Source organism: Staurois parvus, unplaced genomic scaffold, assembly GCF_062004578.1.
Source record: "Staurois parvus isolate SC_StPar_1 unplaced genomic scaffold, SC_StPar_1.0 ptg000104l, whole genome shotgun sequence".
Taxonomy (NCBI): domain Eukaryota; kingdom Metazoa; phylum Chordata; class Amphibia; order Anura; family Ranidae; genus Staurois; species Staurois parvus.
The window spans coordinates 11,386,153-11,401,509 of record NW_028317900.1 but is presented as its reverse complement, the minus strand read 5'-3'; the positions used below and the strand labels follow the sequence as shown (position 1 = coordinate 11,401,509).

Here is a 15,357-nt window from a genome sequence, read left to right as displayed (position 1 = left end):
AGTCGGGATCCACCACAAAGTCTGGAGCGACTCCTGGCTCAGCTTCTCGGTGATCCGCTGGGAGCCTGAGCCACTCACTCCTCCTCCACAGCCCAGCTCTCCAGTGAGCCCTGGTGGGGGTGGGTGGGAGATAGAGCAGACAGCAATGACTGATAGTCACTGCTCTCTGCTCAGAGTGGCTGTGAGAAGTCAGTGATCATCGGTCATGTGATAGCTGAGTTCTCACCCTTAGAGTCAGTGGGGGACAGATACTGCATCCACCTATGTAAGTATGATTTAAAAAAATAAATGAAATCCCATACTTCTCTTTTAATGTTCAAGCATATATGTGTGAATTTTAAACATCAGCAGTGTCTCATTCGCTGACCAGTGATCAACAGTAAAGATTGAATACTTTTGATTCTGGTGCCTCTATGATAGAACATTACTGGAAGGGTTGATCTAGATAACTTCGTAAGCTCTGTACATCAATAAACCTAAATCTTGGCAGTTTCTGAAGAAAATAATTTGGTTTTATTTGCTGACACAGCTGATGACCTATTTATAGGCCAATGCACATTGTCAGTATTTCCTAATACTAAGCATATTTAATAAATGAAGAACAGAGGGGGTGAATCTGTGCCACATCATGTGCCTAATGTGCTGAGAGATGAAAATGTATGTGAAATATGGGGACAAAATAAAGTTTAAAACAGTCTCTTTGAACAGGGCTTGTTAGACGGAATAGAAAGAGCAATAGAATAAGTCACTGGCCTCAACTACATTGTGTAGGTAATAAGTGGCAATGTCTTAGCTTACCCTAACTCAGTCTATTATGAATGCTGCTGCTAGACTCATACACCTTACCAACTGATCAGCGACTGCTGCCCCTCTCTGCCAATCCCTCACTGGCTTACACTAACTCAACGTATAAAATTCAAAATACTAACCGCAGCTTGCAAAGCCATCCACAACACTGCCCCTAGCTACATCGCCAACCTCATCCGCAGATACCGCCCAAATCGCCCACTCCTCTCCTCCCATGATATCTATGGGGCTCCCTCATCACCTCCTCCCATGCTCGCCTCCAGGACTTCTCCAGAGCCTCTCCCATCCTCTGGAACTCCCTACCACAGTATGTCCGGTCAGCCCCCACCCTGTCTGCCTTTAGGCGATCTTTGGAAGCCTACCCCACCTCCACCTAAAAACTGTACTTGAATCACCTTCACTAGATCATCCCCCGCAGCTATCACCTTTTGTATCACCTCCCCCTTCCTTTAGATTGTAAGCTCCACGAGCAGGGCCCTCCTATTCCTTCTGTACTGAAATGTATTGTAATTATACTGTCTCCCTTATATTGTAAAGCGCTGCGCAAACTGTTGGCGCTATATAAATCCTGTATAATAATAATAATAACTCAGATGTGTCATTTTCTGTTATCTTAATACAGATAACCTGTATTACTCCTAATGTATTCTACAGAACTCCCTTTGATTCCAGGATATGAGCAGGAGGTAAACTTCTTCTCATTCTAGCCAGAAGCAATGGATCCCCTGTCAGTGAATACTGTGCCATTTCTGGGATTTGAAGCAACGCATGCACATGATGAGCGAATTAGAGTGTGGTTATCCTCCAATAATATCTGCTTGCAGCGTTAGGAATTCATGGATTTTAGGAGTTTTGATAGGATTTGGTGCACCAGAGCTCATTCATGGTATATGCTGTGACTTCTCTCTCTCTTGCTTGACAGCAGCAGGCAGTGACCATGACAGGTGGGTGCACAGCAGGCCTTAGGCAGGCAAGAGTCACCCGATTACATTACAGTAACCCTTTCCATTCCAGTGCTTGCTTCAGTACTTCCATTGGTACCATTCTTCAGTTTAAAGCGTTGCTGCCATTGATTGTTTTTGTAGAACGGAGTGAATGTGTGATGTAATCAGCATTAGTATTAACTAAATATCATGCCAGGCTTGTCACAGAAAAGCCATTTGTTCCCTTGCTTTACATTCCTAACAGCTCCAGAATATGTATGCTAAGCAAGTAAAAAAAAGACTAATGAAAATTATAAATATAACTCAAGCGCTTACTATGGTGAATACAAAATATAAATAAATAAATACGTTTATTAAGTGAAAAACAAATGCTGTAGCCGCTAATGCACACAACCCATGTCTGGGTGGGCTAAATGGTAAAATAATGTAAGTGAAAAAAATGCTGCGCTACATATACAGAAAATGCACAATTCCTATAGAGTAACTAAAAAAACAGACCAGTGAAATAAAAAACAGAGATGTGACTCAAACGAATACTATTCAAAAAATGTATTAAATAATTATAAAACAAAGTCCAGTCAATGAAATGTTCTTCTGTGAACCCTCCTTGAGATAACGATCCCCGTGTGGTGGTTCACAGAAGAGCATTTAATTGATTGGACTTTGTTTTATAATTATTTAATTAATGTTTTGAATAGTATTCGTTTGAGTCACAACTCTGTTTTTTATTTCACTGGTCTGTTTTTTTAGTTATTCTATAGGAATTGTACATTTTCTGTATAGGTGGTACAGCATTTTTTTCACTTACATTATTTTAAGTAAAAAAAAGACGTATTCAGCACAAATTGTTAGAGTGCAAAGAGAACATTAGCATTAAAGCTTTGAAGAATAATAATTGAATTCCAACATTTTATTTAAACATCAAATCTTTTTTTCAGTAAAGTAAAAAAAATGCAATATCGTGTTAGTGTTCAGGGGCGATTTATTATAAAATCAGTAGTTTGCTGAATGTGTAATATTCCAAGGAAATCACCATTTTTTTTTATCACCAGGAAAGAAGTATGACAAAATCTTTAATAGTGAGGCAGCAATAGGCTAGAGCCACCAACAGATTTTATTGCTGTCTGCATCCCTTTTGGAGAATATTTCAAACTTTTGTTTGTATTGGTATGACACAAAAAATTGGAGAAACAAAAAGGCAAATCTGACAAATTCCACGCAAAACCCCAAAAATGAACTCAACAAAATTATTGACACCTTCTCAAAATTGTAGGAAATAATTGCATTCGACGTTTGTGATGCTCCTGTAGTTTGTAATTAAACTCACCTGTATCAGTTAACATGGTGCTGACAATATAGAAATCACTCTGGCAACCAGTTAAAATGGTAAAAAATTGACTCAACCTTTCTGTTGTGTGTCTCTGTGTGCTACATGCAGCATGGAGAAGAGAAAGATCAGCAAATAACTGTCTGAGGATTTGAGAACAAAAATTTTGGAAAAGCATGGACAGTCTCAAGGTTACAAGTCCATCTCCAGAGATCTTAATGTTCCTGTGTCCACTGTGCGCAACATTGTCAAGAAGTTTACAGCCCATGGCACTGTAGCTAATCTCCCTGGACATGGACAAAAGAAAAAAATTGATCAAAGATTGCAAAGAAGGATTGTTCGAATGGTGGATAAACAAGCTCGATCAACTTCCAGACAAATTCTAGCTGACCTTCACTTGCACTATACGTCGCCATCTGAATGAAAAGGAGCTCTATAGTAGGAGACCCAGGAGGATTCCACTGCTGACTCAAAAGCCTAAAAAAGACAGATTGGAGTTTGCCAAAACTTACCTTTTGGGAAAATGTGCTGTGGACAGATGAAACTAAATTACAACTTTTTGGTAAAGCCCATCATTCTACTGTTTTCAGAAAAAAAATGAGGCCTTTAAAGAAAGAATACAGTAAAACATGGTGGAGGTTCACTGATGTTTTGGGGTTGATTTGCTGCTTCAGACACTGGATGCCTTGACTGTGTGCATGGCATTATGAAATCTGAAGACTACCAAAGAATTCTGGGGTTCATTGTAGGGCCCAGTGTCAGAAAGTTGGGTCTCCCTCAGAGGTCATGGGTCTTACAGCAGGAAAATGACCCAAAGCACATGTCAAATAGCACCCAGAAATAGTTTCAGACAAAGCACTGGACAGTACTGAACTGGCCAGCAATGAGTCCAGATCTCAATCCCCTAGAGCAGTGGTCGGCAAGCCGCGGCTCACGAGCCACGTGCGGCTCTTTACAAACTTTAATTCGGCTCTTCTGTGTGCCGGGCGCCCGCTCCCCTCCCTCCTCTCGGGCGGCCGCCCCAAAAGTCAGGACTCTGCAGCTAGCCCAGCAATGGGCAAACTACGGCTTGCGGGCCGTATACGGCCCGGTGGACCTTTTAATCCGGCCCGCGGAGCGTGGCAAACATTGGCTGTCAGGATGTAGGCGGGGCAGCGTGACGAACTCCTCTCCTCTCACAGTCAGCCCTGAAGACCGGAACGGCGCGGGAACACGGCGAGAGGAACGCGCAGAGCAAAGGTAAGTGAATTGACACTATAGGGGGGGTGAATTACTATAGGGGGGATGAATTACTATATGGGGGATGAATTACTATGGGGGATGAATTACTATATGGGGGATGAATTACTATATGGGGGATGAATTACTATGGGGGATGAATTACTATATGGGGGATGAATTACTATGGGGGATGAATTACTATATGGGGGATGAATTACTATGGGGGATGAATTACTATATGGGGGATGAATTACTATATGGGGGATGAATTACTATATGGGGGATGAATTACTATGGGGGATGAATTACTATATGGGGGATTAATTACTATGGGGGATGAATTACTATATGGGGGATTAATTACTATGGGGGATGAATTACTATATGGGGCATTAATTACTATGGGGGATGAATTACTATATGGGGGATGAATTACTATGGGGGATGAATTACTATGGGGAATGAATTACTATATGGGGGATGAATTACTATGGGGGATGAATTACTATGGGGGATGAATTACTATATGGGGGTTGTATTTTCAGTTTTAAAAATGTGGCTCTCAAAATAAATTTCAATCGTGGTTTTGGCGAGATTTGGCTCAGTTGAAAAAAAAGGTTACCCACCACTGCCCTAGAGCACTTGTGGAAAGATCTCAAAACAGCAGTTGGGAAAAGGAACCCTTCCAATCTGAGAGACCTGGAGCAGTTGGCAAAAGAAGAGTGATCAAAATTCCAGTAGAAAGGTGGAAGAAACTGATTGATGGTTACAGGAAGTGACTGATTTCAGTTATTTTTTTCCAAGGGGTATGCTACCAAATAGTAAACCGAGGGTGCCAATAATTTTGTCCAGTCCATTTTTGGAGTTTTGCGTGGAATGTGTCAGATTTGGCTTTTTGTTTCTCCACTTTTTTGTGTCATATCAATACAAACAAAAGAAATAAACATGAGAATGCCTAAACATTTTTAATTGCAACAATTTTCTGGGCGTAGTGGTGCATTATCTGCTGTCTCAAAACATCAAAACATAATAGTCCACTCCTCGTGATAAAGAGGTATATGAGTGTTAAGTCGTCCATAGATGGTTTGAATCTTAGCCGGTTCAGCAGGGACCAACCAAGATTCGAATCATGTATGGGCAGGCTGAAAATACCTAAGTTGATTGATTGATCAACTTGGGAACCACCAGCCTGTCGTATTTTACATGCAATTATTGCTTGTGGCTATTATAGCCGCTAGCAGTAATCACTATGTTCTCAAAGAGGGGGTATGGGGGAATCAAGAGCCTTTCTTTCTTGCAACCCATGGTTTCAGGAAAGAAAACTGCTCTATCTATGGCTGGCTTTAGAGCTGTAACTGTGTGTGATGGAGCCCCATAGTAAACCTAGAAAGGAACCTCTGTCTCATCCAGTCCCATCTAAAGCTGGCCATAGATGTCAGTGTTGATGGGGGAATCCCTCCCTCGGATCCATTATGTTCTCCCGGAGGGAGTGGTGGGAGCTCAGTGATTACTGCCAGTCACTATAATAGCTGCTAGCAATAATCGCATGTAAAATCAGACAAGCTGGTTGTACCCAAGTTAATCGATCAATCAGCTTGGGTACATTCACCCTGCCCATACATGGTTCAAATCTCGATCAGCCGAGACTCGAACCGTCTATGGCTGGCTTTAAAGACATTTCCTCTAGTGATACGAAATCTAATAGTTCACATAGCAAGTGTATACTATAGATGTTGTCAAAGTTTATGTACATTTATTTCATCCAAAGGAACCTGTCATCATACATCACCATGTAGTCAATCAGCTCCAGACTCCCCCTGCTTCAAAGCCCAGTAGCAGTTGTATGGTCTGACATGACTATAGTGTGAAGCTTGTTATCCAAAATAGTCATTTTTAGTTTCATCAGACCATAGCCTTTGGTTCCAAAACACCTATGGCTTATCTGAGTGTTATGGTGCATACTACAGATGGAAATTTGTTCCTTTGTGATGATTCTTCCATGCAGACCATGTCTGGGGAAGCACTGCTGCACAATGGAACAGTACATCACTACTTCTAAGCCAGCCAAACCTGCCTCGATGTCCTTTGCAGTGAAATTGGACCAGTCTGTAGGAAGTACTCTGAAGCCTCTCACACATTTTTTGATTCAAACTGTTCCTGGTTTCATTTTGGCATTATAGGATATATCAAACTGAACAGTTCAGATATCTTCATATAGCTTTCCTCTGTTGTGCATGAGTCTTTATTTTTGTTCATCATATGGTTTGTCAAGCACATGGGTGTTGAATGTAAGTACGCTTCCAAGAGTCAAAGAAGGTATTTATCTCCAGGATTATATTCATCTGAAATGAAGGCCCAACAAGTCATCCTAAATTCTGATCCCTTACAAAAAATGAAATGAGTAAATGAGCTGGAAGAATGCCCAAATGTTTGCACAAACCACATATGGCTCAACACACAAACCATAATGCATGTGGTATTTCCATTACTTTGTACACAAAGCCCATGAAATCTTTGCTCTGATGGGAATAATACCCAGGTCACCAACATTGCATAGCGCTATCTACCAAGTCATACATTTAAAATGTACCATAAGCCTTTAGTCAAAATGGAGTTTTGTTTAGACCATTACCCAGTAAGGGAATAGTACAAAGGGCAATCATTGCATGGAAGTGATGCTGCATTGTTAACATACTGCTGCAAGTATTTAGATGCACCCCAATGAACATTGCATCTTTAATATTATGATTTTCGTCTTCTCTTTCAGTGAGGCACTCACATTCCTTCTTGGTGTCTCCGGATGAGATAAATGACTTCCAGAGTCTAAAAGAAGCTGCCAAAAATTTAAGCAGGGATAAACATTTCCGAGAAACTCTCTATCAGATCATCACTCAGAAAGAACCTTCCCAGGGGCAAGAGAAGTGACTGCTGATTCCCTAACTGCCTGCTGCAGCGCCATAGGGCTTGGGTTCCCTTCCTAGATCATTTTCAGGATGGACCTATTATTGTTACATACTACTTACATAATTATGTGCTATTTATGAAGCTTAAAACAACCATGTCACTATCTACAAATAACTGAAGCAAGACAGACATGTAAAATGATACGAGCACTTCTGGGAGTGTTGATCTCCTGGCTCCCCTGCAGCTCTCATTGGTTCTTCCTGCTGACCTGCATGTCACTGCTGAGTCCTGTTATGACATGGAGGTCAGCTGGAGGAACCACTGAGAGCTGCAGGGGTCCCAGGAGATCAGCACTCCCAGAAGTGTTGGTTTCCTTGCAGACTTCAGCAGATTTTTCAGGATCGGTGTGGAATTTGGTGGCGCAGGTAGTGAGAAAAGTGAGTGTTATTTGTCTTCTTTGATACCTTGCTTCAGTTACTTTTGTATAGTAACAGGGTCACTTTGAAGTAGAACTCGACCTAAATATTTTTCTTTTAGTTTTGGATAGAGTGGAAGGGTGACAACCTCTGTTGGGTTTTCATTGCTGTCTGAATCCCCATTGAGAAGATTTCCCTTAATTTTTTGTCATGGAGAAATTAGAGGAAGGCAGTAAAAATCTCTCCAAATTAAGGGAAGATATAATTTCTTACAGATGTCATTGGTACAGGTTTCTGCACTAGAAAACACCTTTAGTGCAATATTTTGGATTACCCTTCACTTTACTTTCTGTGTACAGGACTGATTCACACCAAGCCTGCACATGAATCGCACAGGAATGAACTGTGCATGTCTGAGTGATTCAGACCGTATGCAAAATGCACTCTATTTGCAATCATCAGCAGGTGTCAATGCAAAGTTAACAACACCAGTGTGTTTGCCCACACCTGCCTGCACCGGGTTGTATGGTACTTTTGTACCATGCGATCCAGTTGCAGTGCGTTTCAAAATGTAGAGCTTGCACTAGTATTGGTGCTGTATGATTTTAGCCTGTTTAAAATGGATGGGCTGCAATCGCATCGCACAGATCCGCATAGAAACGCAAAGAGCATTTCTGTATGATTTATGTGCGGGCATGGTGTGAACTGGCCCTAAAAGGCAATAGCCATCAGAAGAAATAGTGAGGGTGTATATCCCCAACAGGTAAACAAACATCAATAAAAACATAACTAAATATGTACACAGGTAAAGCAAGCTACACAGGTAAAGCAAGCACTCAAAGATCTATTTATCCCAAAATTAAAAATGTAATATATTGCAGCTTACCAATCATTAGTTGTAGTGGATGCATTTGTTTTCTTTTTTAGTTAGTTCTAGTTTAGTTTTGCCTGGATTGCCAGATGAAAATAGAAGAATGACAGTCTAAAAAAGAATGCAGCCATCACATTTAAGAACTGGTAAGCTGCAATATAATGAATGTTTGCTTTTGTGTTTTAATACTGCTTCAACTCTAACCACGGGTGGCAGAACGCCAATGGGAATACAAGCAGGCCAAGAGTTTTTGTGTTCACAGATGTTTTATTTATAAAAACTTTAGTACATATGAGGTTCTAATTTTTGCCCATTTTATCTAATACTAGAATATATGGTTAGCTGCAGTTCCACTTTATTATGACATTATTATTGCTGGGAGCATTGAATGTCATTTTTATATTGCTGCTTAACATATTTATGTGTCCTGGTTGCATAATTTATGCATAATGTTGTTTTGAAATATTTATTACAGAAAACCTATGTAATCCTCCTATCCATTGTATTAAAATTGGTGAAACAATGGTTGACTGACAGTTTTCTGTTAACATTTTTCTTTACTAATTCTGTCTCTAAACTGTAATTACCGTATAATGTAAAGATCAATGTTATCCAGTTAAAGTGACTTTACATACAAGGTTCTGATCTCCTGCAACCCAATCATTAGACCTTGGATTGATTCTTTGTCTCTCTGATATGTGCAGAAAAAAACAAAGAGTGACCCATCTGTTATTGTTTATAAAGAAGTCATGGGAAGAACTGGGTATCATCATTTATCTCTGTATTACGAGCACAGATCAAAAGCAATAGGATGACTTTTTTGATCATTAGCAAAGCGAATAGTAATCACTACAGACACCAGTCTTCCAATACAGTTATATGTACATTATACACACAATGATGTTTGCACAAGTAGCCTTATTATGTACAGTATCTGGCCAGGTAGGACCAACTTTACCTACAGATTTCAGGTTTGTTCTTCAATGTGAACCTGACCTGGTACAAAATGTTTCTACCGTAATAATAGTTCTCAAACATAAGCATTTTGTGTTGTCTGCAGGTACCAGTCTCAGGCTTCAAATAGATCCTTGTTTCCCTGTGGAACCATTTGGACCTTAAAGGATAAGTTCACCTTCTGGACAAAAATAAAACATGCAGGTTTTTTTGCAGGTAAAAAAATGTGCATTTATTATTTTTGTCTACAGGAGCCTGGAAAGCAGATCGCTGATGCCATGCAGGTCTCCTGCAGGCCTGTCAGAATATCTGCTTGCCGTACGGGATGTATGAGCAAGCAGATATACTGACAGGAAGCTTCAATGAACTATCTTCCACAGCTCCATGGTAGTTCATTGAAAGCTACAAGCCCACAGCTGCTAAGGATACTGTGAATGGCCGCATTGTTTTCAAATCTGCGGCTATGGGAACAGGTACATATTCCACCCTAAAAACAGATGGAACATGTAACATGCTCCAAAGGTGAACTTAACTTTTAATGTAGAACTTAACTCTGCAGTACTTACCTCTGCTCCAATGATCTGATGTCTGCATTGTCACCCACGGACACCCAGCTTCTCCCAGGTGCCATGTCTTTAGCTATCTTGATTGGCCAGCAAGGGATGTTGCAACTCCCACACATACCAGAGAGTTCATTTTTCCCAGCACCGAGGTTCCACTATAAAGCTGAAGTTTAGTTAAAAACATTTTTTTTCTACAGCTCTAGTTACTATACTTGCGTGTAATAAGATATGTAAGTATGGTGTGCAAGCTCCTGTATTCTGTAGAAGTCTTCAATGCAGGGCTGCCCTGACCTCTTTCTCCTGCTAAACCTCTGGCACTGTGGGGGTTAACACATTTTTTTAAGCTAAACTTCAGCTATAAGCCCAGGATGTACAAAGGCCCTTAACTTCTGTTCAATCAAAAGGCAACAGCCTGTTGATACCTAGTCCCTTCCTGTGTCGTTTGGCTGTCAAATGGCAGAGCCTCTGCTTCAGTTCTAACATTTGAAAGTTGAATGACAACAAGTTAACAATGTGAAGTGATGGGACTTAAATTGCCCTTTCACTAGTTCAAAGGGCATTTAGTAAGGACTTCCCCAAAAAGTTAATCCTTACCCCTCCTGCTACTCACTCTACTGATCTCTCCCAACTTCAGAAGAGCAGAAGGTATGCTGGCTGAATTATTTTCAGCATCTGCCATACCTCTAGGTATATTAAATGTCTGAATCCTCACTGTGCATTGTGATTCCTTCTGCTGACCCCTATATCATTGTTGTGTTCTGTAATGGCCGGCAGAAGGAACCACAGATTGCAGAAGGGGACCAGGCATTCAACACCACTTGAATTGTTGTATCCTGGATATTTTTCAGCAGGAATCAATGAGGTGAGAGCTGTATTATCCCTTTACTTTATGAAAACACCTTTTAGAATTTTTTAAAATGAGTGACAGAGACACTTTGAGCTTGACTTGGGCAGAAATTGAAGTTCAATAAATACCATGAGCCTAAAATCCAGGGGGTTTCCACAGGAACACAAGAAACAATTTGAAGCCAAGCAGAGTTAAACACTGTTGTTTCCTTAGCAAATTCTAGGTCTGGTCAAGTTCCACTTGAGAGCACATGTGCATGGTAGGAACCTACACTGCTCAAAATAAATAAAGGAACACTTTTTAATCAGAGTATAGTAGCAAGTCAATTAAACTCCGGGGATATTGAGCTGGTCAGTTAAGTAGCAGAGGGGGTTGTTAATCAGTTTCAGCCGCTTTGGTGTTAATGAAATTAACAACAGACGCACTAGATGGCCAACAATGAGATGACCACCAAAACAGGAATTGTTTTAGAGGTGGAGGCCACTGACATTTTTTTCCCTACTCATCTTTTCTGACTGTTTTTAGCTAGTTTTGCATTTGGCTAGGGTCAGTGTCACTACTGGTAGCATGAGGCGATGCCTGGACCCTAGAGAGGTTGCACAGGCAATCCAATTCCTCCAGGATGGCCTATTAATACATGCCATTGCCAGAAGGTTTGCTGTGTCTCCCAGCACAGTCTCAAGAATATGGAGGAGATTCCAAGAGACAGGCAGTTACTCTAGGAGAGCTGGACAGGGCCGTAGAAGGTCCTTAACCCATAAGCTTGAACGGTATCTGCTCTTTTGTGCAAGGAGGAACAGGATGAGCACTGCCAGAGCCTCTAGCATGCCACTGGTGTGAATATTTCTGACCAAACAATCAGAAACAGACTCCACGTGGGTGGCCTGAGGGCCCAATGTTCTCTAGTGGGCCCTGTGCTCACTGCCCTGCACCATAGAGCTTGATTGGCATTTGCTATTGAACACCAGAATCAGCAGGTCTGCCACTGGCGCCCTGCGCTTTTCAAAGATGAGAGCATGTTCATCCAGAGCACATGTGACAGACATGAAAGGGTCTGGAGAAGCCGTGGAGAACATTATGCTGCCTGTTACATTGTTCAGCGTGACCGTTTTGGTGGTGGGTCAGTGATGGTCTGGGGAGGCATATCCGTGGAGGGAGGCACAGACCTCTACAGGCTAGATAATGATACCCTGGCTGCTATTAGGTATCGGGATGAAATCCTTGAACTCATTGTCAAACCCTACGCTGGTGCAGTGGGTCCTGGTTTCCTCCTGGTGCACGGCAATGCCTGGCCTCATGTAGCGAGAGTACGCTGGCAGTTCATGGAGGATCAAGGAATTGATACCATTGAATGGCCCCCACACTCGCCTGACCTATATACAATAGAACACCTCTGGGATATTATGTTTTGGTTCAACCGATGCCGCCAGGTTGCACCTCAGATTGTCTAGGAGCTCAGTGAGGCCCTGGTCAAGATCTGGGAGGAAATACCCCAGGACACCATCCGTCATCTCATTAGAAGCATACACCGACATTGTCAGGCATGCATATAAACACGTGGGGGCCATACAAACTACTGAGGGCCATTTGAGTTGCTGCAATGAAATTTCAGCAAAATGGACTAGCCTGCTGCATAATTTTTTCACTTTGACTTTTGGGGTATCGCTGAATTCAGTCCTTTGTAGGTTGATAATTTTCATTTCCATCAAACAATGGGGCATCCTTACATTCCTAACACATTACCCAGTCCATTTCAGTATAGATATCCAGCATGATATTTTATCCCATTGAGATCTGATGTGTTTTCAAAGTGTTCCTTAAATTTTTTTAAGCAGTGTATAAGGGTGGCACCTAAAGACAACTGCAGAGCTGCACACAGCTTCCCTTGGAATTGTCAGCCTTTATTGTACAACTAAACTCAAGCAGGGGGTGAAACACCGTAGATGGGGGGCAAAGGTGGAATGTCTCTGTAGGCTTCTTGTGCCATAAAGTTTGCTGATACAATAGGAAGCAGTATGCATTTGTTTGAATTTAAAAAAGGCAATTAGGCAGAGCCTTTAACAGAATTGACTTGAGAGGGGGGTTGGTATTTGAAGTTGTAAGTAAATTTGATCTGGAATGCAGTATATATAGTATACAGTATACTCCATGCATATGCATGCACTATGTACTGTATATCTTACAACTGAGAGTTCCATACCACTGTCGGTAGGAGAAATTGACTCATAAAAACATAGATAAAAACAAGCACAATGGAATTATTACTTGCAGTTTCAACTGGGAATAAAAAACATGTTTTACTAACAAAACTCTTAGTAAACTATTCTGTACTGTAAATGCAGGGAGACAAACTGATATGCTATGGCCAGTACATTAAACTCAGTCTGTCAATTATATATAGATGATATAGATTTACTTTTTTATGCACATAACCCCTGCACCTAACACATTATTGTACATGTCAGCACTGCATGACAGGAAAATGTTTATTCAATATTGATTTTGCAGATACTTTTCTATAAATGATACCTATGTAGTTTAGTTTTTCAGTTTTGTGGGTCAATACGTTTACAGACACACACTCACAATGTTCTGCCACATAATGCATTCACCTACAGTGCTACAAAATATGGCATTTCTGTTTTGTTAATTTCCTGCGAGTTTCTAAATTAGTAACATAAAGGAAATATTCAAAAATGAACAATGAGTCTGATAATTAGAATGTTGGTAATTCAGTTATTACCAGGAAAATCAAGATGTAATTAAAGTAGAAATCCAGTCAAATCCTATCTACACGTAAACCTGCTACCACCCCTTTTCTAAAGCCAATATTATCTACCATGTAGAGGAAAGATGTGTATACTTACCTATTCACTGGGTGCTACGGTCACATGATCTCCCCAGTGGCTGGCTTCAGTGAAGATCACCAACAACAGCTGCAATACCTATGTGATGATATCACCCACAGACATTCTATGGGGCATTCACTGTCTTCTGTCCCTCCTCTATTTATATATTATAGGTACTTATATAGCATCATCAATTTATGCAGCACTTTACATATATTTTGTACATTCACATCAGTCCCTAACCCTCAAGGAGTGTACAATCTAAGGCCCCTAACACACATTCATACATATACATACTAGGGCCAGTTTTGACAGGATCCAATTAACCTACCAGCATGTCTTTGGAGTGTGGGTAGAAACCTGAGTACCCGGAGGAAACCCACACAGGCACAGGGAGAACATGCAAACTCCAGGCAGGTGGTGCCATGGTTGGGATTCAAACCAATGACCCTAATACTGCCAGGTGGAAGTGCTAACCACTTAGCCACTGTGCTATCCCAAAGCTACCATTGGGAGGCAATCATATGACCAGACTGAAGAGCCCAGGGGATAGGTAAGTGTATTCATTTTTCCTCTACAGGGTAGTTATTTTAGGACTTAGAATGGGGTGGGAAAATTTTTAAAGTGTTAATAAACTCAGGACCCTGCATTCATTATATCTAGTCTCCCACAATACACAGAACATGGAAATGCAATTATTTCAGTACATATAAACTGCTAAATATATTTTCATTCAGCAATACACACTAAGCTGAGCATGTGCAGAGTGACTCCTAGAGCTTTGTACTAGCAAAAAAACAATAGTGAAATAAATTTAAATAATGTCCATCCACCACCATAAAGTGCTCTTGCTTGCAGCAAAACAATTCAATTCAAGATTGTCGTCACCGTCTCCCAGTGAATTGAAGACTCACCAGAAATGATAGCTTCCACTACAACAGCATAAACGCCCATGTGTTTAAACAAAGATTCCAAAGGCACATGTCTTGACATGAGACTCTGTTGGTGGGTGTCATTCTGTCTAGCCGAGCTGTAGTGAAAGAAAACTCACCAAGAGCAAATAGACTTCCAATAGTGTAGTATTAATTAAAATCCAATAAAGTAAAAAACAAATGAAGCAAAGAGATGTCAGCTTACATAAACAGCTGCTGCCGACCTGGAATCATGCAGCGACATGACGTCAGCACTGCAAACTCCTCCCTTGTGCATTTAGTAACACTTTAAGTTTTGAAAGGATTTGACTGGACTTCTACTTTAACTCTTACTCTTTCTTTTCAATTGCTAACAAGGTTATTGTGCATGAATTAATCATTTATTTGTGCCAAATGTTATTAAAACCCAAATGAACTTTCCGTTTATATCAGCTAAATACATTCCAGGTGCATTAAAACAGATGGTGTGCAAATTATTACAATTGGTTTACTTTAGAAAGCAGCTACAGCCTACAAGCCATACATGGATAGAAATTCAACCGTTTCAGCAGGGACCGGCCAAATTTAAATCCATGTATGGGCAGGGAGGTTGTAGAGAAGTCGATCTACCACCTGACTTCTGTACAATAACCCAGTCTAATTGTCCCCACTTAGTCAGCGTTGCAGGCTATATCCTGCAATGCTGATAAGTGTATTCCGATGGCGAGTAAGTCTTTCCGCAG

The 15,357-nt window shown here is 40.9% G+C and overlaps 1 protein-coding gene across 2 annotated transcripts in view; it reads left to right on the top strand.

The window, feature by feature from the left end:
• The window catches only part of PLEKHD1 (pleckstrin homology and coiled-coil domain containing D1), a 50,090-nt gene extending 41,077 nt beyond the window's left edge, over window positions 1-9,013 (top strand). The window contains exons 13-14 of one of the 2 annotated variants that reach the window (XM_089671330.1): window positions 1,730-1,751; window positions 7,067-9,013. In XM_089671330.1, coding sequence (XP_089527456.1) covers window positions 1,730-1,751; window positions 7,067-7,103 — 59 coding nt within the window. In that variant the 3' untranslated portion in view covers window positions 7,104-9,013. The remainder of the gene's footprint in view (window positions 1-1,729; window positions 1,752-7,066) is intronic. The other variant, XM_089671329.1, reaches the window with a different exon arrangement.
• The last annotated feature ends 6,344 nt before the right edge of the window (window positions 9,014-15,357 follow it).